General features: G+C 45.4%; 1 protein-coding gene across 1 annotated transcript in view; it reads left to right on the top strand.

Moving 5' to 3' along the window:
* Positions 1 to 25113, top strand: part of NR2E1 (nuclear receptor subfamily 2 group E member 1) — an 88132-nt gene that overhangs the window by 40656 nt on the left and 22363 nt on the right. The window contains exons 3-5 of the mRNA XM_069606552.1: positions 7983 to 8070; positions 13184 to 13419; positions 18856 to 19005. Coding sequence (XP_069462653.1) covers positions 7983 to 8070; positions 13184 to 13419; positions 18856 to 19005 — 474 coding nt within the window. The remainder of the gene's footprint in view (positions 1 to 7982; positions 8071 to 13183; positions 13420 to 18855; positions 19006 to 25113) is intronic.

Raw genomic sequence — 25113 nt, 5'->3', positions numbered from 1 at the left:
GCTGTTTCTGCATGACACCGCTCACTCTTTACCAAAATTAATGTGGGAGGATTTTGCAGGGGCATCAGGTTTCTGGATCAATTATGCAAAGTCTAAGGCACATAATCTATCCAAGGTATCGGTGAAATGAGTGAATGGTGAGCAATTTCCTGATGAAATGGTCGACAATGGACATAGATTACCTGGGGACAAAACTGACCGCGGATTACCGTAGCCTTTATAAGGCCATTATAACTCCATTGTGGGGCAAACTAGTGGATGACCTCTAGAAATGGTATAAACTTGGCCTGTCATGGTTCGCCCGCATAACAGCTCTCAAAATGACACTCCTTCCCAGGCTCTTATATGTGGTGAATGGTTTGCCGATTCCCATACCAGCAGCCATGGTGCAGTCAATACAAAAGGAGATCTGCACCTTTATACGGCAAAAGAAGAAGCCCAGGGTCCCTAGGCAAGTAATAATGTGAGACACGTTTTTGGGAGTGATGGGTGTCCCTGACATTGAAAGATATATTATGGCGGTGCAAATAGTTCCCATGATGGTGTGGGCAGGGGGCGGTGGTGGGAAGGGATGGCACGGCTTGGAACAGGGTGCGACGTCCATACCACTCAGGGTTTACCGTTTCAGTAAACTTAGCACAAGTGAAGGGGAGGGTCCCATTGGAGGCCACCAAATGTGCGCTGTGCTGCTGGACGCAGGATTTGTGACGCAGTGGCCTGACCCCTGGTTTGGGTCCTTACACGCCTGTGAGGGATTATTCAGACTTGAATCCCAGTTACTCTGGTAGATTTTGGGGAAATTGGCGCAAGTCCTCTACACTGACGCTTGCGGATCTGTATAAGGAGGGATCCCCCCTCACATTTGAAGATATGAAAGCGAAATTTCAGATAGGCAAAGGGGAGTGGTTCCATTACATACAACTCTGACACAGGATCTCGCATAAGGAAGTCAGAGCAGCGGGAGCTAGACACCCGATAGGGTTGGAAATATCTATGAGGGAGGGAGTTAATCAAAAGAGGGTACCTAGAACCTACTGGTTATTAGATATAGCGGGCCTGGAAGACAAACTGTCATAAATGGAGAAATGAGAAAAGGACATGGGGAAAGGAGATCTCTTTGGAAGTGTGGGAGCAGATTTGGAGGAGAGCCCGCACGACATTGAGGTGTTCCACAATCAAAGAGGCAGCATATAAATTCTGTTTTCGATGGTACTTAACGCCACAGAGGCTCCACAATATTCATAGTCACTACTCGCCTCTATGTTGGAGGAACTGTGGGGAGGTCGGGGATTTGTTTCACATGTGGTGATCCTGCCTTAAGGCAAGAGTTTTTATGGAAGGAGATCCTGGGGCACATCAAAGACATTGTAGGGGTGCAACTGCCTCATGCACTGATTGTGATTTTTCTGGGGAAGGTTGAGGCGGGAGTTTATGTGGCGAGCGGGCCATGAGCAACTTGATTACGCACATGCTTACTGTTGCTGGAATGGGTGTGGCGCACCAATGGAAAGCGGCCAGAAGTGGCTCTATGGTGGCTGAGAATATGGAATGTTATGGCTATGGAAAAGATAGGTGCGCTGCAGGTGTGGCATGCGTTCCACGTGTGGGTAATGGATAGGGAACATCATTATTAGAGACCCTCTATACTAAAGCACTTTTCGGTATTGTAATGAAAGCGCCATAATAGGTGTAGAACACAGCTATGATTGTATGAAAGGAATAGCCCATGCCACACTGTTTGTAGTCTGTTTTGGGTTATGATTTTTCTATTGTTAAAAATATGGTGTATGTACTGACTTGTCAGGGTTGACAGAGGTTTGGCGAGACCTTTGTATACATGTATGACCAGTAATGATTGATTGTTGTTTTATGTCAGACCATACACCAATAAAGAAAGGTTAAAAAAAAGGATCTCTTGCCCTATTCAAATGAACGTTTATAAGTTCAGCAAATCACGTTTCTGTTCAGGACTTGTGGCAGAATTGCTATCCAAAATGTTGTTTGTTTCTGTGTATGACTACATTTGTGTGAACACTTTAGACCATGACTGTTACACCACTTTACACACATGTCATTTAAAGCAATTAATGGGAATCACTAAAAATGTAGGGCCTACTCCGAGGAGTAATGCACATTATGCCTGGAGTAAGTTACTCAAATTTCCCTCAAACTTTGTGAATCTGCTTAAATGTCACAAATTCTTCACAAACAATTGCTGATTTCAACCATAAATCGTGCGCCATCCAGATGGGTTTGTGAGCAAATGTAAATGCTCTGTTTTTTTTTTAATAGTGTCTATTACAGATGTCTAGCCTGTTTCTGAGGGCACATATATTTCCTAGATGAGGGGACTGGGGCACAGGAAGCGAATGTGGTTTGTCAAGGATTGTAGTTTGGCCAAGTGTGGAAGGCCAGGATTGGACCTCAGGTCTATGTTGCAAAAGAAGATTGGGCTTCACGAGAAAGAATTAGAGATTATTAGCAAAACGAGGATAAGGGTTCTCTTCCACTGCACCCACCATCATGGGCCTAGTGTCGCTGATGGAACACAATGAGAGGTATTAATTCTGCACTAGATCCTGGTTACATGGAAAGGGTTCAGGCTGCACATCCCAACATAAACCTGCGTTCAATAGCTACACTCATACAAATGATAAGACTAACAATAACGAAAAGGTACAGAAAAAGAACAGGCTATGAGGACAACATGATAAAACAGTTTCAGAACAGCACTAGGAATCCAGCAGTCCCACAAGCACTTCCAAGGTCTGTACATAAATCACCCAGGAGCTTAATCTTTTTACTTTTCTTGTACATGGCCCACACACACCGGCCATCCTGACATCTCTCTTCTCTTCTCTTCACTTCACCTTTTCCCTTCTCAGAGGCGAGACTCTCCACAACAGGCTGGCCGGGGTGGACTGGCCTATAGGAAACTCTAGAGACTTCCCGGTAGGCCTCTTCACCCTGGACCTCTTTTGTGTGGTATTTCGAAATGTTCTCATAGGAAAGGCATTGGGCTTGCTGAAAATGTGCCATATGGGGCCACTTCGAACATCATTTCCAGGGCCTCTTTTGGTTCCCAGTAATTATTTCCAGGGCCTCTTTTAGTTCCCAGTCCATCCCTGCAGGCTGGTGACCCCTACATTCCTTGACAGACAGCTGGTGCTATATTACATCCATCGTTTGCCACCCTCTAACACCAGGTAGGCACCGCCTTCCCTGGTTACTTTTGGGGCACCATGTAGACCAGAAGTCCTTTGTGCACCCAGCTCCGGTTTCTCACCCCGACTGCATCCGATATCTCAAAGAGAAATTCTTTAGAACTCTTTTGCCTGTCAAAGTACTTGTTAGTATTTCTCTTGTTTCACCTTTACCCCTGCTCCACGCCAATGCCTCCAGTCATTCAGTGTGGGCCTAGTCTATCACATGCCTTTCTCCCCCACATCAACATGAAGAGAGTCCCCCTTTAGCTGAATGGGGTGTCACCCCGTAAGCCCCCATTGTTTCTCGGGTGGCTTCATTCTAATCGAGTCCATTGACCAAGGCCACTTGCATATATACTCTTTGATCAACCGGATCGTGTGACCCACCAGTTCATTGGAATCGCGGTGGTATGTGGAGGTCTGAAAATGTGCGATACCCATTTTCTTCAAAAATGGTTGCATCATATCTGAACAGAACTGCACCTTGTTGTCTGCCACCAGATATTCAGAGTCACCCTCACGGGTGAACACGTCCATCCTCCTGGGACCCTATGATTTTGTCTGTGGTAACATCCTTTTCACCAAAGTTGTAAATGAAGGCGAGGTCTTTAGGAGAATGAAATATCAATTAGATGGAGAAAGGATTCTTATGGTTTTTGGTGTGTAAAACAGCATAGCATACCTAAAAATGGCCAAATAAAAAAGCACAGGGCGCGGCAGTGTCATGTTGATATTTTCTTTTTTTACAACAGCAGTTTCAATTTTATATAGGAATAGGCAATTTGAGGATGAGGAATGCACTCCTTTTATTTCAGTCTCAGGTTCCGAATTGACATAACTTCCACTCCTTATTCCGGTGGAACTGGAGACGTCTTTCTTTTATATAAGAATTTATTGGGGCTGGGCTTTTGAAGCCACCGAACATTTTTTTTTTGGTGGTACCCCCGTGCCTCCCCTTTATTACTACCCCTACCCAAAACCCTCCTCGCGCTCTTTTTATCCCTTAACCCATAAATAACCTTATTTGTCAAAGTGATTTCGAAGTAATTACTTCGTGGTTAATCACTACAAAGTAATTACTGTCGAGAAAGCAACGGGATACCGTTTACTTCTCGGGGGAGGGTGTTATGGGGTTAAAGTAGGCTAACTGAATATGCCTGGCGGCCTGTTTGCCTTCACTTTCTATGACTCCATGCAGATTGTCTGCATCACCATGTACTAGGCTCTTTCCCAATCACCACTCTGCCTTCCTTATAACTTTAATGTGCAAGGCTTCTACTCTCCAGTTTGACTGTCTGTATATTTGGAATGTGGCTTTCATGTTTCCAGTTTATTTAGTGAGAGTGGCCATATGGCCTATGTTGCCGCTGTTCAAATCACATTGACACAATACATCTGTTAATACATCTCCATTTTCACTTTATAATAAAGATGTAAGTGCCCCATGACTTCTTTAACAAGCATTGGCAAAGCCAATAGGTCTGTCTTTTTATAGGTACGTGTTATTTATGGTTGGAAGAATGGATACGTGGGATTGTGTGGATGGATGAAAGATGACCTTGTGTAGAGGGGTGTGATTATGTGGATGTATCTATAGGGATAGGTTACAAGGATGTGTGGGATTGGATGAATGAGTGTGGCTGTGTGGACTGATCAATGGGTAGATATGTGTGTATTTGGTGGGATTGGATGAGTGTTAATTAATGGCTGAGGATGATTGATTGGATAAATACATTGGTGTGATTATGTGGATGGGTGGATCTGGTTGTGTCAATTGGTGGAGCTGTGACATAGTATCTATGGGTCTAATTGTAGGTGTGGAGAAACACGAAGAATGGTTAAAGAGCTTAAGATCTCTGAGGGAAAGGCCTTGATTAAAACAGGTTTCAGCAGTACAGCTCTACACTTGTGCTTCTTCCCCTCTGTTATCGTTTCTCGTTTTGACACGAGCAAGTAATGCCACTTCCCACCTCTTCTAATTGCACCCCATCATACTGTCTCCCATGCAGCGTTAGCTGAACCCCTACTGATAGTGCTAGCCATCCCTTCTTGCATCACTATGGTTTGTAACATTGCATCAACTTCAGAGTGTATCTTGTCATCATGATGTGCACATATGAATATCAGAGGTTCGTAGAATTTAGTTTGGACATGAACACTGACTTATTAATTTCTCTTTCTGACATTGATAGACGAAACCGTTAGGCACCCTCCTCGCTCTTTTATTGCAAATCATTGACACGTGTTTCAGGGACCAAATTTGAGATTGGATAAGCAGGAGCTAAAACCAGCTCCTGGTAGCAGTAACCAGTGACCAGGAGCTACCACTGAAGAACAAAGAGCTAGTGCAAAGTATTCCACAAATCTAACTTCCACATAAAATGCAAACGTTTCATTTTGTCCCTTATTTATTACCCATCTTGCTTTAAATGTCGTATAAAGATGTCCTAATGTTTATTTATACTTTGTTCTAATAAAAACGGAGTTAAATACACGTAGGTGTGTTTGTTTGACATCAGCTGGCCTGGGAAGCCAAAAGTGTCACCTGGTAGCTGTTGGTGTCAAGCTAACCAGACTCTCCTAGGAAAGAAGCAGGAGCTAAACAGCTCTCAGCTCCCCCCAATTTCGAACTCTGCTGTTTATACACTTCCAGCAGGGGGTGCCAGCAAATCATGGAAACTTATTTCAGTATGGTCTTGCCCTTTAATTTTCACTTCCCTGTGAAGTCTGTATTTTTGCAAAGCGGGTTGTTGGTCAAAGGATCTCTTTACTTTGTAAGAAACAGCTTGAATGACATGGGGTTTTTAGATCTAAGAAACGAATAAAACTGCAAAAGGGGCCCAGCATGTGACCAATACATGGTGCAGTGATGTCCTGTATTTTCCCAGTGTGTCCTTTTTCACAGCAATTTCGCAACATTCTAAACTATATTTTTGGACAATTTCCTTTGTTTTGCCCCAAAGATCCTAGAATCCTACAGCACATGTTATCACAGCGTTTAAGCACAATGTTAAATCTGCTGTTATTGGCACATCTACTAATGCCTCTGAGTCTCATAGTGCTCCTCTGTTCTTCAGCCCTCCTATAGGCACTTCTCATTCTGGCGACCAGTATCTTCTCTGCGCCACTTCTCATAGCTTCTTCCAGCAATCCCTAGTAGCATCTTCGAATGGTTTATTTGCAAGGTGGGAAGGATATTAGTATATAACCATCGGAGAGCTACATACAAAAGCCTGATCTTCTCTGCTTCCAGTCCGTCACAAACTGCCTGTGTCCTGTTTTAACTGATGCGTTCCCGAATGACTCTAAGCATATTCTGCTCTTCCTATTTTAAGCAAAACATTCCAAGTGGAATTAACGCTACAGTAAATACATATTTAATGATTAAACGAAAGAAATATGAATGATCGTGAGCACATGAAACGGGCAGAAAAAATCAGGCATGTTGTGAGAACCTGAAATCACTTCACCGAGTTGGCGAGAGGCTCTAATGTACGGTGACCAGATTTTCAAAACAAAAAAACGGGACGGCCAACAACATAAAAGAGGGACAACCCCATCGCAGCCCACCAATTACAGCCCCTCCCTCAACACGCCCCCACAACCACCCCCCAACCAGATTTCCAGCACTTCTCCTTTCTATAAACAGTATATAATCTCATTTGTGCAGTTTGGCATGTTAATTCAAAACGAGGTTTAGTTCGAATTGATATAACATGGCTTGCAATAATTTCCAAGCCAGTCTCTGTGGCATAGTCAGGAAGTGTTCTGACTGGTACCGGAGAGGTTGGGGGTTCGAGCTAAACCTCCAAGTTAAGAATTCTGATAGTGTTGTGAAAAATAATTACGGGTTTAATTACCGTAGCCCCCAAAACATGCAAACCCCGGACGCGGTTTCAAAAATGAAAAAACTTCTGGGACCCCGGGACGGAGGGTTATTTCCCCGCACTGTCTCTGGAAAACCCGGACGTCTGGTCACTCTATCTAATGTAATGCAGCACAAAAGTGAAAACACATCAGTGTACCAAGCAGAAGGGAAACAAACAAGCACTTAAAATCAACTATCAGCAAATCTATCTCTGCAACACAGACTGCTTCTTCACTTTTTCCTTCAAAATGGCTGTTACTGTTACAGAGCTTGCAGCAGGTGGCTCTGGTCATGGATGGCAGCTGACTAACACCAGGGATGCTCTATGTTATCTATCTTCATTAGTTCTGGCAGTGAGCAAGGCTAGCACAAGCCATACATAAAAAGGAGGGAACTGTAATGTATGGCAATATGCTTGCTCAGTCTCACAATAAGCAATACTTTGACAAATACCTTTGGCACTCATAGAGCTCCACTGTTGTTCAGTCCATCTGAGTAGATAGATGCCCAGCCTGTGGAGCAGCTGTGTTCTGCTCCCTGTTCAGCAGGCCTCCTGAGGAGTGTGTGCATATAGGGGCGGGTCTAACTGCGGGCATATGCCTATTACTTGTTAGCATGGGGGTTGTACTGTGCTGCATGCTACCCGACGCCATTTCTGAACACAAATAGACGCACAATTACAGCTTCAATGAAGAGCGAGGGGAGTTCAGATAAGGTCAGGGGTTTGAGAGCAGGGGGTGCATCGAGAATGCAGGAAAAAGCATGTTCTGCATCAACCTATAAATGCGATCGCGCCCTATTGACATGTCAGAGAGCAAAGGGCTGCGCAGGACACATTATTTTCCTTATGTTGCTGCTGTAGGTTTTATGTACTATGTGTTAATGGAAAGGGCCATTCTCTGTTGCAGGGTGGCTGCCCGGTCGACAAGACCCACAGGAACCAATGCAGGGCGTGTCGACTGAAGAAATGTCTGGAGGTCAATATGAACAAAGATGGTAAGTAGTACTTTTTTGGATGGTAATTAGTACTTTATTTAGATGTCGTTCACTTATATAATATTGTTGTTTTCCATTTAACTTCATCAGGAGAACCACATTTTGGCATGCCCATAGACAATTACCTTAAGGTAGACCCCAAACTCCTGTTTTGCAGCGGGCCTCTGGACACTTTGTTGCTTTAGTCATGTACTGTATTGGGTATTTTTGTAAGCCGGATATGTTTGTCCATTAGCAGTCTTTGCCCTTTTCTTCCAATTAGTACCCCCCCCCCCCCCTTAACACCCCCCTTGGTAGTTTGAAAGACTTGGCTCTTTGGAAGAAGACTAAATGTCAGGCCCCATTTTGTTATCCACCTCTGCCCTTCGAGGCATTCCTCCAAGTGGCCGCATAACAATATACAGGTTCTCCCTACAATAAATATACTTATGTTTCTGGTGTGAACTTATTAGAAGTTCATGCTGTGCTTTGCAGTACCAAGTGTATGCAGCCCGGACAGACACATTTCCCAATGTGTGAATTAATCAAATATTTCTGCGTGTGCAGGCAAAACATGCAGGCATTCATGTCATTGATAGAGCGCACATTTAGTTTGGAAGCAACAGAACAGTGTAAAAAGCTAAATACAAGCTTGTCAAGGCAGTGTCGGAGGATGACTGGGAGGCATTTTAAGGGCCATGACTCTCTGAACATATCTTTTTGAACTAGAGGGGTGTCAGTGATTTCATAAATATTTATAGTAGTGGAGCTTTTTGGATGTCCACTGGTGTGTTGGCTCACAGTAGCAATGGAGCCTTTTCGGGTCTTCTCTTTCCGTATTTGACAGTTTTTTAAGTCTTGTGATGGTGCAGCTTTTGGAATTGTGATAGCCCATGGAAATGGCTAGCTGTTCAGCCATGCAAGTCAAGTCAGCACTTGAATGAAATATATTTTTTATAAGATTACTATGTGAGCACTTCTTTGTGGTTAGCATCTAATGGCTGTACAGCCAAAATCGAGAAGTTTGGCCAGGGTTTAGTTTGATTTCATCAAATCAATTTGATCGTTGGAGAATTGGTAGAATTCTTTTTGATCAGGTTCATTGTGCCACATATTTATGCGGGTGGAGAACCCCCGCATCTCCTCCCCCTTTACCTCCCTACATTAATTATATCCCTAAATTGCGACCAAATCTGCAGCGCAGTAATCTACCAATCCCTTGGCCAGTAGTATCATTTCAGTAATACCATAGAGAATAGCCAAATTGACCTCACACACCTATTAACCACTTGTCACAAAGCCAAGTCTGTTCAACACAAGCGAAAAGGCAGAGGTTTGGGGTTAAAAAGTACAGATTTATTAGGGACACTTACATAAGTGTGCCAACTAAGGAAAATATAACTTAACAACAGGGTGCCTTCTCCTTGGGGTTCAACTAACAAAGTCTCTTGGTTTTGTAATCATGAATCCGAGGATCCCTTCCCAGATATATTCCCTCATTTCATTCACACAGTTTTGCAGATTAGGGTGTTCCCACACTTCTTTCGTGGCTCTTTTTTTCTGAAGATTCGGGTCCTCTGCTTCTCATCCTCAACTTCTGGGAGACGTTTTGCCTGGGTCTTCAGACACCAAATGCGCCTGCATGCTAGGCCTGGACAGCGCCAGCAGTTTAGGCCTGGGCGACACTGTGAGAAGTCTCAAAGCTTCTGCCAAGAGGTTAGCCAGCTGAACTCCTCTCCAGTTTGGGCCAGGGAACCTTCTCCACCCCCTTTCCAGTCATATTGGTGTTGTGTCCAAAGATACGTTTCCTGCACCTCCCCTCTTTTCCTCTTCGTTCTCTCTTGCTCTTGCCTCCTTGACGCTTCACTTTTTACTTGTACCTTCATTCCTCCACTCACCTGAGTATCAGGGTGTTCTGCTCCACTTTCACTTTCTTCTGGTCTTCTGCTGTGACCACCTCTCTGATAGTCTATGCCTCCTCCTGAATTCTTCCCCTGAGCTTCTCATTAACATGCTCCTCCCTCTCCTCAGTGCCACAACTGACCTTCTCTTGAATACACTCCTCCTCTTTCTTAACATCACCTCTAACCTCTTTGATATACTCCTCCTCTCCTCCATAGATGTCACCTCCAACCTTCTCTGTACTCCCTCCTTCCCCTCCTCCCTTTGCTCTTTCCCCACCTCACTCATTCTGATGATCTTCCCCCACCTCCTTACTCTACCTCCTCCTATCTGTTTCTCCTTTAGCTCTCCCTCCAACCACCTCACTCCTGCAGATGTTCCTCTTCACCACCCCCCTACTCTTCTATCACTTCTACTCTTTCTCCTCTGGCCACCTCTCGAGAAATGCCTCCTTGCTTCTTCAACTCAATCTCCTTATCCTTGCACCTCCAACTCTCTCCAAAGCTCTTCCTCCACCTCGAAACGCGCATCTGACTGGCAAATAGCATGAAGCTTATATAGTGGACTCATACCGCCCTTGCTTAATCACATTCAGGTGATTATCTTTTCTAATCTTTGAACTGGATTGTTTAAGAGGTAATTATTAGTGGCTTCTCTGCAGCCTCTGTGTCTTCATCCACCACGTGGGCCTGCGGTTCAAGCCGATATGAAGGCCAACACCATTTTGGAACATCACTTCCTTAACACCGAGAGCGGGTCTGCTGTAGTGAAGTTCCACATCCTGCATTTACATACACTTGTTCATGGCCTATGTGAAGCAGGACAATCTTACCAAAACCTGCAAGAGAACATGTCACCATCTATACATTTACTCGTGCTCAAAGTAAAAATATTATAACAAAAAGGGGGATGACCCCTACGTCATGGAGTTTCCAGAGAAAACCATGAACTTATAAAGCTAGTTCCTGTCCAGAAGAAAATAAAGAGTCCATAGGTCAGAGGATCCCGCTCAACGATAGTTGCCAAGAGGACGGCTGAAGCAGTTCAATAGAGTCCATAAGGGGGCTCACCTGAACGGCTCAAGGACAAAACTAAATGAGGTCAGGGTAGAAGAAAAGTCAATCTGGTCAGGACTTAGATAAATGGCAGATAGTTCACTCTTCAGGCAAAGTTCCCAAAAACTAATAGGGAGCAGTCAGGTAGCAAGTATAGGGGTAATCCTAGAGGCAATCCAAATCACACCCAGAGTTCAATATCCAATAGGGAGCAGTCGGTAGCACGTTCAAGGGATGATCCAGGAGGCATTCCTAATAACAAGCCAGAAGGTCGGAGATCACTCCAAGCACACCAAGAAAGAAATACTAGATACTTGTAGTTGTTGAGAAGCGCCATCTCCTCTTCTGCATGCACTGAATAGTCCCAGGCATTTTTCGTCGTTTGCAGACCATTCCATTAGTTATGATGATGTCAGGAACAGGAGCTGTGTAGTTCTGGGAAAGAGGTTTCGGCCATGAAGCCAGGATAAGCGCTACGGTAGACACCAGGATGCCTGTCGTCTTTGCAGGCGCTTGTCCCGTCAGGACCAGAAACCAACAGTGGACTTTCCTGCAGACGCTGCTTGAATATTTGGGAGACATATTCTTACAGTGGGCCATGTGTTTGTAGATTTTGCTGCTTCTGATACTGTCTTATCTACATGGCCAGGTCTTGGCAAACCCTTCCTCCCAGCCGACCTCGGAGCTATCTTGTCAAGGTTTTTGAATGGCATGTAAAGATACATTGTGGGGCTTAGGGGTCCCCTAATCTACCTGCTGTAAGTAACAACCATTCGGCGTGGTTGTAGCACAGAGATGCTCGAAATGTGGATGTTATTATCTGTGCTTGGAGTTCCTCTTAAAGAGACAGGGGCATGTCTCTACACAGTGTGATAAGCCCTTGCCAAAAGACTGCGGCAGGGTGGAATAGGCCAGGTGATGGAACCCGCACTACCTACACTGGTGGCAGCCCCCGTGGCCACTGCACCCACTACCCGAAGAGACAGGCAGGGGACCACTTCAAACCCCCTCAGTGACATCCCATGACCATGAGGATGAACCATTATATAGTATGTTTTCAAATGCTATCCTATGAAAACATGAGACTGAATTACGGTAGTAAATAACAATTGCTAACAAGCACAAACGCCCTTTCAGAAAACGAGAACAAGCTGGAGATGTTCCTAATTTTAAAAACATTGGTGATCAGAGTGGTTAAATCACAAGGCTTCAAAGCAGTAACATGGGATTAGCTCTTCCTGCCACTGTGTGTGCCCAAATGTTGGCCCTGTTTTTGTTTTGGGCGAATTGTTTTTGAAATACTCGCATAGTGAGATGACTGTGGTCTGTAATTTTCACAAAATATATATTTTGAAGCAACAAAAAGCTTTTGTTGATTACAATATGACTATTAAGGTGGTGTAAGCACATTTAAGTTTCCGTTTATGATTGGAATTTAGGCCACACTCATCTTCAAACAATCGGCCTTGAGAAAGTTCAGCATATTTGTTGGCCTATTCTACTTTACTAAAATTGTACGTTATTATTTAGATTGCTGGGCGACCGAAATTACACCCACATACCTTTTATAATTAATATTTGTCCGTTGAAATCAAGGAGATAACACTGATTTACGTGATGTTCAGTGTTTGTGTGTCTTGACCTTTTTGCCTACCTATTGGAAGGCAAAATGTTATCATCAAATTCTGATTTCAGACTAAAGATCCGAAAGTTGCGTTTTCAAATTGTAATCTTTTATTTGCTTGCTGGCCCTGTTATGTATTGCGTGGCCGAATTATTTGAATTGCCTACTTTATTCTATTCAGAATCGGAATGGAAGTATCACAGCACGTGCTTTAGTTACTTATACAATGCCTGTTTACCACATTCGACATTTCATTCCTGAAACTAAACCATTCCGAATTCTAAAATAGATGCTGTTTATACACTTCTAAAACATTGGAACTGTCATACTTTCAATTTCGGGAGGAATGAGAATGTCTTTTTCCAGTTAAATATTATTTGGAGTAAGATCTGCACCCCCATTTTGCGCCCGAAACCTCCTGTTTCCAAGTACTTTATGTAGACCTTGGTGGCCCTGCGTGATGTTACCCCTGTGTTACTCTAGCCATTGACCCAGCAAGACCAGTGATCAGTTCCTCATCGTGTCCCACTCACCGAAAGCCACTGTTTTGCAGCTGTTCAGCACGAAAGGGGGCCGAGGACGTCCACGATTAGGAAGCAAGTGGCGCTGTACTTCCGAGGCCACAAGGAAGCGCACGGAGGGACTCCTCACTTCTCCTCGTCAGTCTTGCCGCCCCCCACGTTCTTCACCGCGGTGACCCAGCTGGAGCCGCACAACCTGGAGCTCGCTGCCGTTTCCAGCACTCCCGACCGACAGACACTGGTGGGGCTGGCCCAGCCCACGCCGAAGGTAAGACGCACTTTCACTGTCACCACAGTTCAACAAACAAGCGAATGTTGTCTCCAGTCACCTCTTGAGAAGGAGTGGAGGATGTCTAGACACCTTGCCCCTGAGTATTCATCCTCCAAGTCTTGGGACCCTTCGAAACAGCAGGTTTTTAGCTCTGGATTTGTGGCGCCCGCAGTGCTTGCTTCCCCATATCCCTAAAACTATATTACTCCCCGTGTGCTGCCCTTCCCAGCCCGTTTGTTTCACAGCAGGATTGTGCGGAGTAAACCTCCCTCATGAACGCCCGTTGCAAAATGCCCCCTAAGGCATGCAGTGGCATACGGTGAAGTGGCTCTTTCAAACCCTAACTGCTACCAGATTATATATTTCCAGTTTACCGACTGGTTAAGGGTGTCCAGTCAAAGGGTCGAATACATTGTTTCGAACTGCAATAGTTTTGAAGGACCGAAAAAAAACAATTTGAATGCCTTTTTTTAAATGTATTTTTTTTGCCTTCGTATAGGAAAAAATATTAAATATAAAAATATTAGTTTTCCCCCAAAGAACAAGGGTTTTGGGGGATGACCCCCCCCAAAAGTGCATTCGATTTTTTTTTTCAGATCCTTTTGATTCGCAAGTTTTACGTTCGATCCTTTTGTATTCGAACCTTTCACTATAAACCCTGGTTCAGGGCAGGGCGGACGTTGGTTTGCACATGTGTTTCTGATGGTAGGATGGTAGTTGAGGGTGACACAATGGCCCTCATTACGACCCTGGCGGAGTGGGTTTACGCCAGCGGTATTCGCGGCGGACCCGTCCGCCCTACTACGAGTTCCCGTAGCGCCATGGAGCGGTTTCCGCCTGGTTTTTCCGGGCGGAGAAATCCATGGCGCTACGGGACCTTGTTGTTAATTACGCCACCGTATTTTACGGTGGCGTAATTAACGCCTTCCCCACTCCCATTATACCCTATGGGGCAAAAATGGGAACGGGGAAGGGTAAAATGGGGAATGGGGATTTACCGCCCCGCCAAGGTCGGAATGGGGCGGTAAATCCGCCAACCCCCATGGCGGTATCGGCAGCTTTCCGCCGTGCTCCATGGTGCATATTGCACCACGATCTCCGCCAGGGTCGTAATGAGGGCCAATGTGTTTTATAGAGCTTTTGGGGCGTGTTGGCTGGCCTGGTAAAAGGCTCCGAAAAAGGCCAGCAGACACGCTGGATGTGAGCGTTGCCAGGACACCTGTGATCAAGGGTCTGCAGCCTTTGGATCTCTAGATGTTTTGGACTACAATTCCCATGATCTCTCACGATTGACTATCATGGCTAGGGCTGATGGAAGTTATAGTCCAAAACATCTGGAGGCCCAAAGGTTGCAGACCCCTCCTCGAGATTAACAGAGCACTGTCAGGCCACACAAAGCTATTTAGGGGCCGGCATATCACCTGTATAACTCAAGCAGCTGATGATACCTGTGTGCAACGCTTATGCCAAGTGACACATGCTCGTGTTAATTCCACACAACATACTTTTCTAGCGATGTCATAAACATTGCCTGCATATTTTCTTTCTAATGCAGTATGCAGCAAGACGTTTTTGTCTATAGCATTATCCGTTTTTATTCTAGGTTAATATTCTCAACAATCCTAACCTATCATTTTAAATATGATTGCAATGTTTTTTTCGTTGCAAATATTCTCACTTGTATGTAAGGCAAATCAGCGTTTTGCAACACCTCCACACACCGCCTTCCTTCTCTGGCTACAGAGGCCCCTTCCTCACAACTAATGAGAAAGAGCCAGGAGGATCAGAGTGACGAGCACCGGCTTCTTCTTTGTCGCTGCCTTCTCACCCATCCAGGTGGGATTTCTCTACAGTTATCCTTCCCGCTGGCTGGACTAAGGTAACAGGCTCTACCTTATCCATCCAAGCATACAATATGTCAGCCTATGTTGAGCGCAGGATACAGCTGCCAGGCTGCTGGGCTGCTCGATCACCTGGTGCATCTCACCAACCCCAGCACATCTTCATTGGCTATTATAACAGGACTACCAACAAGGCCTGCTCTAACCCGATTACACTGCGGTTCAATATGGCTCCAACCTGGAGCCTATGTTTCCCAAGCTCATTCATTTGCACCTGCCAGAGGGTCAAGTGTCAATCTCTGTGAGGTTTGCGAATTCTCATTGAAAGGACCATTGCTCTAGAATACCCTCCACTTGAGAAGGAGACAAGTACAAAGCGGCTCAACTAGTCACGGGGAGCGTGGTTGCTAGGTAAATGGATGAAGTGTCTTTGAGCTGTTCAGCCCACAGTGGGTACCACATAAGTTCAATTTCTCTTCACTCACTAACACACTCACTTGTTTATTAAAAAGCACATTTGATGTATCTTCATCCCCTTAGAGTCTTGGACAAGCTGAAAACCATACTCTGAATAAGAAAGAGAATTCACGCACTATAGCCTTTCTTAGACCCTAAAAAACGAATTTGCTGGCTCAACCCGACTTCCGTAGGACTGATAGCTTCAGGGAACCCAATGTTAACTATTATAATTCGTCCATAAAGTACGTAACATTGCATCGTTTATTGCAACTCATGACACACTGCATCCAAGCATTCACCCTTTAATGGCCTGGGCAAGAATCTGTACATTGATTACACAATTACAAGCAGTGCCATGCCTTTCATCCAGCCATCACCCTAACAGTGAGATAAACCTGTCTCCTGGCCGTATTGACTTGATCTGCACTTCCAATCAGCTTGTCCTAAATGCCATGGCCACATGCCCCCCACACACTTTCATGGCCTCGCTGTACAGGCGAAACTGTATCAACCTTTAAAAACGTTTCCCCTCTGCTGATTTCTATGAGATCACCCACCTAAAACCTCGGACAGAAGCATTCCTGCAGACTCAACACGTTCGGAGGTATGGCAAGCAGAGCATAATTTAAGGGAATTTAATGGATCAACCAGGCATACTTGTGTGTATTGTTAAGAAACTGGATACCAAATACGAGAACAATGATTAGGGCACTCATCCAAATTCTTTATCCACCCTGTAAGAGGCCTTTTCAGTCTGCATTGTAACCTGCAGCGAGCACGCAGGAACAGACCAGTGTGAAATGCAGACTAAGCCTATTTTTGTGCAAGCAGATGCCAGCAAACCAAAGTTGGATAGATACACACACACGTTTGTTTTACTCATGAAGAACACTAATATCTGTTTTCAATCAATTGCAGAGACTGAAAATAGAGAGGGTGCTATGGGAGATGTAGTCCTTCTCTACAGAGAAGGACCACATCTAACCAAATAGCTGCCTTGAGACCGTTTCTAGAATGCCTCCAATTAGGTGCGTTTCGTGTGGCTTTAAAAATGTGCAGTGGATTTTTATATCACTGCACAGATGTAAAAATGTATGCCCAGATCCTGCTTGCCAGAGATCATCCATAAGTCCACATGTGGGACAAGACAAAACTTTGTGGCACGGGCTGGTGGCCAGCTAGTTGAATGTTGCCTAAAGCTTCATACTGTTTGAATAAACTTGCTAGATACAAAAGCAGCAGTGGCTGGTGGATTTGTGAATTTGAGGGACGTAAATGTATTTGTCTAATATGCAGGAGCAACCGAGTGCAGGAGGGGATCCGAAACCAAACAGCGGGGTTCAGGGTACATTCTCCTCCCACGACCTTTTTTTTTTTTAAAAAAGCGCTAACATGGTGCATTTTACAGCACTTTCTGTGAAAGGCTGGGTAAAAAGACACACAGTTTGCATTTAATTTTGTATGGTAGCACATGTAAAAAAAACAATAGATGCAAGTCACCAACAATGCACAAGACCATTTTCCAATGCATTTTCATGATGCTTTGGCCACACCATATGACAGTACATAAAACATCTTCATGCTGTCTGTGCCCATGTACGCCCATGCATGCTGCACCAATATATGCTAGTATCATATAAGGACTCCTAGGTCGAAAAAAATGCCAGGCGACAGAAAGTATATGTAGATTGGCCACACCAAGATGCTCCAGTGTACCAAGTACTCACACTTATGTTTGTTGTTACTGTTAATGGAAAGTACAAACGTGCTGTGACACACACAAAGAATATATGGCTAGACAGGAGCCACCATTGTAAGCCAGTCCAGCTACATAACAACACTCATCATATTTGCGTTACCCTTGATGTCAAGTTAAAAGTAACAAGTGCCATGCCACAGTAAGAAAGTAAATGCAGACTGGCATATGGCAAACTAGCGACGCAATAGCACATATCATGTTGGCTTTACCCTTGATGCCAAGTAAGAAATGTCATACCACATTAAGAAAGTAAATGCTAAGTGTAATGATAAGTTTTATTACATGGCTAGACTGGCCTACATTCAATGTAAGACAGTATAACCAGTTAATGACGCTTGTCATAATGACTTTACCCATCATGCACAGTTACTGAAATGTACTACACAGTAACTGTTCATCAAGGGTAAAGCCAACATGGCAAGCCTTTAAACCTAGTTAAACTGTCCTACATTGAATGTAGCCCTGTCTAGCCACGTAATAACCTTTGCTTTAACCTTGCTGCCCTTCACTGGTCCCAGGTCTTCCTGTCCCCTTTTCTCTTTCTTCCCGCAATGCAGGGGCCATGTCCGTTGTGCTTGGTAGATGAAGAAGGCGTCCTTTTACGGGGACAATCCCATCCCATCCCATATTTCCTACTTGTGTGGGGAAACAAGGTCCAATGAATCACAGTCGCAAATAATGACCCACTACCACAAAAGGCTGCTGGACCTGGAAATCACGCTTCAGCTGTGTACTGATAGATAATTAGTCATGGGGGGAGGTAACATTGTTCATGGTCCTACAGTGTGTAAGGTGGATCCTGATAATGGAGGTCATTACGACCTTGGCGGTAAGGGATTAACGGCGCCGGTAAAGGTGCCGGAGCCGTCAACCCCTTACCGCCCCATTACGAGTCTGCTCGCGGGGACCCGCTAAGGACGCCTGGTTTTACCAGGCATCCTTAGCGGGTCCCCGCGAGCAGACCAGCATGCTAACAACGGGCCCGTCATTAACGGGCCCGTTGTTAGCATGCTCCCCATTGAGCCCTATGGGGCCTCAAATGGGAATGGGGATGGGTTCCTTGAATGAGGAATTACCGGGCCCTCCAGGGTCGGAATGGCCCGGTAATTCTTCATTCAAGGAACCCGGATCCGGTACCCGGTATGGGGGTAGCCATGCCGCTAATGGCGGCATGGTTACCTCCATACTCGGAATGACCCCCAATGTCATCACAAATAATAGCTGTAAGCACTGGATGGGCACTCAACACTGTTAAATGAATACAGCAATGCAATATCGGTGCTTCTAAAAATCAGATGTCCCAAACATGTTTTAATACTGTAGCAGGAAGCAGGAAGACTGGCCCTACATCTGTTCTTGTCTCTTCCTGTGCAGTATCCTCACGAAGTTAGCGGAGCACCTGCTATGTACCTATATGAAGTGGCGACGGAGTCAGTCTGTGAATCAGCGGCAAGGCTTCTCTTTATGAGCATCAAGTGGGCCAAGAGTGTCCCTGCCTTTTCCACATTATCGCTACAAGATCAGGTATGTGCAAAAGAATGTGACTTGGACAATATAAAACAATTCAGTTTCCTGTGTCTCAGTGAGTTCTGGTGACAAATGCTGATGTTTTACCTCCTTTGGCAAGTGAAAATGTAATCAATGATGATATGAGACAGAAAGTTAACAAGCATTATCCAGGGCAATAGTTTCGGCTTCTGTGTGGGCATGGGATCGGAATTTTCCACACTGTCATAATTGTGCTTCCGGGCCATAATATGGTAACAGCTGGAAAATTATGTGATTACCTGGGCATATGATAGCAGTGCCTGGCAATTACTATTCAATACCTATACACAAACCAAAACTGTTTGTTAACAGGACATCAATCCAAGGAACATATCTCAATCAAGTAGCTGGAGGCACTCTTGGTTAAGACATTTTTATTACACAAGTAGCATATTTACAACTGCAATTGAGCCATTCATTAACTCTTTACTGCAATTATATTTTTATGTAATGGCCAAGACCACATAATCCAAAACATGGATTAACTGGAAACATAAATAAAACAGAGCAACAATAAAAAGGCCTGAACTCAACTGTAAATTTCACATTCACACACGTCCAACTTGGTCTATTTTCCTGCATAAATGACTATATTTCATGCTGAACTCATGTCATGGGGCAAAGAGTTAGCTTTAATAGGCTCCTTCCGTATTGGGCTCCAGATGGACGATGTTAGAATGGGCTCCATGTCTCAAGCCTTTCCTCTGCCTTTTGATACAGTCAATCATGCCATCCTTATAAAATGGCTCTGTGATACCCGTGGCATCACTGACCTGGCTCTGAAGATGTATACGGTTCGGCTGTGGCACAAATATTCACGGTCAAATTGACCGCGGTCAATTCAGCTGCAAATCCAATTTTGCCGCGGCCAAATCCACCCACATTGAAATCCCCACCCACTCCCTACTTACCTTTTCGCCATCTGCTCATCTTGTAACCCTTCAGCGTTGGATCCGTCCCTCCTACGCGGGTTGGATGCAACGCTGCAGGGTCCGCTTTTCTATTTTATTTTTTTCCTGTGCCCCGCCTCCAAACGTCCAGAAGTGGGGGACACCCCTGCTACCTCCAAAAGCCATCAATACCAAACATGGGGAGCGGGGGACACCCTCGCAACCCCCGCTCCCTATGTTTGGTAGTGATTACCCAAAATTATTATTTAGAAACGATCAAATGGTACAGGCCGAATTTGGCTACATTTACCATACAATTGTTTGTAAATGATCAATTTGGGTAATACCAGCTCTGAACTGATTGAGCTCCTTCCTCTCTGACCGACCTTCCCAGGTTCAACTGGGCCATTTTCTCTCCTCCATCTCACTCTCCACCTGTCGTGTCCCTCAGGGTTCTATCCTCTTGCCATGGCTTTTCAACATCTACCTTGCCCCTCTAGCCCACTTGATCTCTGCCTTCTCTCCTAACTTCCAGTGTTAGGCGTACCACACACAACTCTCCGTCAAGCTTCCCTCCTCTGCCTCATCCTCTTCCTCTCCCATTCCTGACTGTCTGTAAGCTATTCAGGCATGGTGCACTGCTAACGATCTCTGCTTTAATGCCAATAAAACTGATATCCTTCTCATTGGGACCCCAGCTCCCTCCTTCCCTCCTACACTATGGCCGCCCTCCATGGGCCGCCTCCCCTCACCCTCCTGTGAGGCAAAAAAACCTTGGTGTCATCTTCGACTCCTCTCTCTCCTTTTATCCTCACATCACTGACCTTGCCAAGAAGGCCCAATTTCAGGTGCACCTCCTCAGAGGCATTCTTCCTTTCCTCACCTTACCCCAGAAACTCAATGTCTACAGATCTCTGGTCCTATCCAGACTGGACCTCTGAAACATCCTCTTCCTCAATCTTCCTAACTCCTCCCTTCGCCCCCTTCAACTAACCCAGAATAGGACTGCAAGACTTATCCTTGGCCTCAACCCCAGGGACCGCATCTCTCCAGCCCTAAAATCTCTCCACTGGCTTCTGGTTGCGAGCATCAAGATGAAGACCCTCTGCATCATCCATAAGGTTGTCCGGGGCCTGGGCGCCTGCTACAACCAGCTTTCTTTCCCTAACTACCTCCCTGCTAGAGCCCTTCGGTCTTCTAGCTCCAACTCTCTGCAGATCAGATGCTTTTCCAAGCAGAGAGTGGAGAGGTACATCTCTCTCCTCCGCAGGTGCCTCCCTCTGGAATGGCCTCCCTGCCCCTCTCAGACTTGAACCAGATCTCCTTTAGTTCCCGGAAGCTTCTCAAAACCATCCTTTTCTCTTCCTCCTTCCCTCTCCCGGGCTAATTGCCCCCTCTGCCTCTTTTGACTGGCTGCCTAGTTCCTTCAGATTCTTACAGGGCACCAGGCCCTCCTCGACCAGTCTACTCCTGCTCTTCATCTCCCTTGACTCCTACTCCCCCCTACCTGCACTTGCCCTTCTAGGTATCCCTTCCCCTGCACTAGCCTAGCTGGGCCTGCACCCTTTGAGTCCTTCCAGCCCCTTCCCTCGCACTTAGCACGTGGACCTTCTCTCCCCTGCACTCTCTGCATTCTCCTTGCTCTGTCCACTTGGCCCACCTTGGCACTCGTTTAACCCGCATGCCCTTCCGCCCTGACTGGCACTTCTGCTCTCCCCTGCCACTTGCAGGATCCGTATTTCACAAGGCCTTTGTTTTTCTTCAGCCCACCCCCCACCCCCCTGTCGTGTTGCTACTTGAAACACCTTGTGTACAGGCACATTTTAAATACAGAATAAATAAAATAAGAAAGAGAGCCCCCTGATCATTAAGCCTATACATAATCTTTTCATAATGTCCAGTCGTTGCCATGTCATTTAGCCAGGCTTCATTTTAGAGGAGATTTCTTTTCCATAACCTTAGGTTACATAATTTGATATTCATTATTGCTACACTTATCCATCTGATGGCGTCCCTCCGATATCATGCAATAATGCCACATTAGCAGTTTTAGGCAGTTGTAATCCTGTAACCAATTCAGTCATGTTGCAGACAACAATGATCTACTTTAGTGCACTGTCATGACATGTCCAATACCACCCCTCACACTAACCCATTTCTCCAACAGTTATTGGTAACACACAAGTCGTGGAATTTTAGTTTATCTGGAGTCAAATACAATTCATAAAGAATTTTAAATTGTGTGAGCTTTAACTTGGCTTTCCAGATGCACTGATTATGGGAAGTCACCACCATAGTGACCACTATGAATTTGTGTAATTGTAGTTTATCTTCCTATTTTTTTTTTTTTGCATGATTATTCCCGTAATATTGTAGATAGTACCTTGTGATCAGTGTCAAGTATAAGGTCGACAGAGATGTTGCACAAACTTTGGCCTTTGGAAACATGGAGCGGAAGGGGGAGGAGTACAAATCTGTTTGAACTGTCTGTAATGTAGATGAGACATCGTGCCTTAATTGAAGGAATCTCCATGTTCCGTGATCAGCAACTCAAAATTGAGACATCAAATCTTTAAATGTTACCATCACATTGGGCCTCATCACGAGTTTGGCGGTAACCCTTAAATCCGGCGGTAGCGCTATTACCGCCGGATTTAAGGGTCCGCCAAATCAGGGCTTCGGCAGATTTCTCCCCAGCTATAAGCTGGGGGGAAATCCGACGAAAATTCGCGCTCATACTACCGGCGGGAAATCCGCCGGCGGTATGAGCGTGAAAATTCCCCATTGAGCCCAATGGGGAGTGGGGCATTCCCGAATGAGCTCAGTGGGGAATGGGGACTTCCATTACCGCCAAACCCGTGATCCAGCGCTAATAGCGCCGGGGGGGTTGGCGGTAGGGCAGATAGCGCCAGTGCTATTAGCGCATGGCGTTACCGCCCAACTCGTGATGAGGCCCATTATCAGAACGTTGTTGCAGTTTGTAATGCTACAATCCATTCATGTCTTCCAGTATAGTAGTTTAGAGTCTATTTTAAAGGGAACAGGTATGCTATATCGGAGACTGTGTGCAGAAACGGATGTACACATGAATACCCTCATTTCAAGATAATTGCATTAGTTTGTGTGATGGAGTACTAAAGATACTATTTCTAAATACTCCTGCCAAAAGCTGCCTTTTCGAGTGGATTGTGTCCTCCCACGTATTCCTCATCTTTGATCTCATCCCTTCCAGAGTCAGTTGCTTTGGAATTAATTTTCTGGCAGAGGGCACTGTGCGTCGATGCCGTTGACTCTAAGACCCTCGAGGGCCGCCGCCTCGAGGTCAACATCATCACAGGTATACATAAGAAGCACAGCACCCCTTAGCTTCAGTTCCATTTTTCTGCGATAGCTTGCGCTTCGAAGATTACAGCACGCTTTCAGTTTACTCAGAAACTGCGACATCGAGAAAATGGCAGCATCATCGGCTTCATCAACCCCGAAGACCGATTTTAAGAAGTGTCATGACTGTGGCGCCAATATGTCCATTATAGATCCCCATGGGGTCTGCTCTGGTGCCTTGGTGTCGAGCACTGGACAGCAAACTGTGGGTCATGCCCGTCCATGACAGGTAAGGCATTGAAGATGCGTAAGTGGAAGTTAGCAGCTGGAAGGCCCCCTACGAAATCCCCTTCGCCAACAACGTTGAAAAGGCGCTCGTCGGATGAGTCGAGAGGCAACTCTACATGGAGGAAGAGGTCGAAGAAACGCTCTAATTCCAGAAGCGGTTCACACCACTCCTCATCTTCCTCTAGAAAGATGAAGAAAAGACGCCATAGGTCTCATTTCACATCCTCTGATTCCACGCCGGAAAGGAAAATAACCTGCCCAAGTAAGTCGTGATTCAGGCCAAATGGGAGGTATTCAGGCAGCAAATGCTTGCCATCTTTGAGAAGGCGGCCCCATCCCTGTTGAAGGAGAAGACAAAAAGTAATGTTCCTTTTGCACTGTCAAAAGCCGACAAGGAGAAATCTAAGGCCAAATCCTGCAAGACTTCGAGCCTGGGAGACCACCATTGACCCCCCCTCCCACTGGGAACCGTTGAGGTCTCGACTCGACGACACGATGAAGACTCCATCGAGTCGGGGGTCGAGTTCTTCGAGGACTCCATCAACGCTGATAGTGTCGAATCCTGTGATGCCAAAAGCGTTGAAGTCTTTGACACCATCAGCGTCGAAATCATCAATTCCATCAGCAGCGGAATCATCAACGCCTTCAGCGGTGAAGTCATCAGCGCTGTTAGCGTCAAAACCTGCAAGTCCATCGAAGGAAATAGAGAAGACCTTTAAACTACCGCCCAGAAAGGACTTCTTTAAGTCCTTGTCCTCCATATATGAGGAACATGAGCCATCTGACCAGGACACACAGCCCTTCGGACTAGAATTTAGAACACCCAATGTTCCTGAGGCCCTCATTTCGGAGGAATCCAGAATGAAGGACCTCTATGAAAATGTACAGTCAGCAAGTTTCATTGATACATCGCCACCGCTAGATTTTGGCAAGCCAGACCCAGCACAGAACGCAGATGCTTACTATAGACAGTTAGGGCCTGATTCACAGATGTGTTTCATAATGGAACAATCCCATAGGAATATGCTCTGTGAATCAGGCCCTTAATCTCTAAGGTAATTAAATTTCTGGCATGCGGCAGCCGGCTTCTCCATTTGAACAGGACTACCTTACTGATACTTTGAATAAGGGACCACAAAAGGATCCTGTATTACCCTTTCACATTGCCCTCCAGAAGAAGGTTAAGGCAAATTGGGAGGCACCAGATACAAGTTTGGCTGTCAACAAGACCCCTACCGAAAATAAAGACCTTCAAGTAGTGATCTGGAGTACTTATCCAGATGCTCGACACCAGAAAGCTTGTTAGTCCATGCAGCAACTTCCAAGTCCAAGCAAGCAGCATACCCTACCTTACCGCCAGATAGGGACAATAAGCATTTCGACGCAATGGCGAAAAGGTGTTTTCAGCCTGAAACATGGTGCTAAAATCCGCCAATAAAGTTCAAACGGATGGGTGTCCTCTAAACCGTGGACCAGGGGAGCAAATAGGTTCAGAAAGCGAAAAAGGGATGGTCACACAGGGAAATACACAATTTGATACAGTACCATCGCCTCAAAACAGTGGAAGGGAGAATAGGCTCAGTCA

The sequence above is a fragment of the Ambystoma mexicanum genome, chromosome 4p (assembly GCF_040938575.1).
Source record: "Ambystoma mexicanum isolate Mex_15411 chromosome 4p, UKY_AmexF1_1, whole genome shotgun sequence".
Lineage (NCBI taxonomy): Eukaryota > Metazoa > Chordata > Amphibia > Caudata > Ambystomatidae > Ambystoma > Ambystoma mexicanum.
The sequence above is the reverse complement of the archived record's forward strand: the minus strand, read 5'-3'. Positions and strand labels throughout refer to the sequence as shown.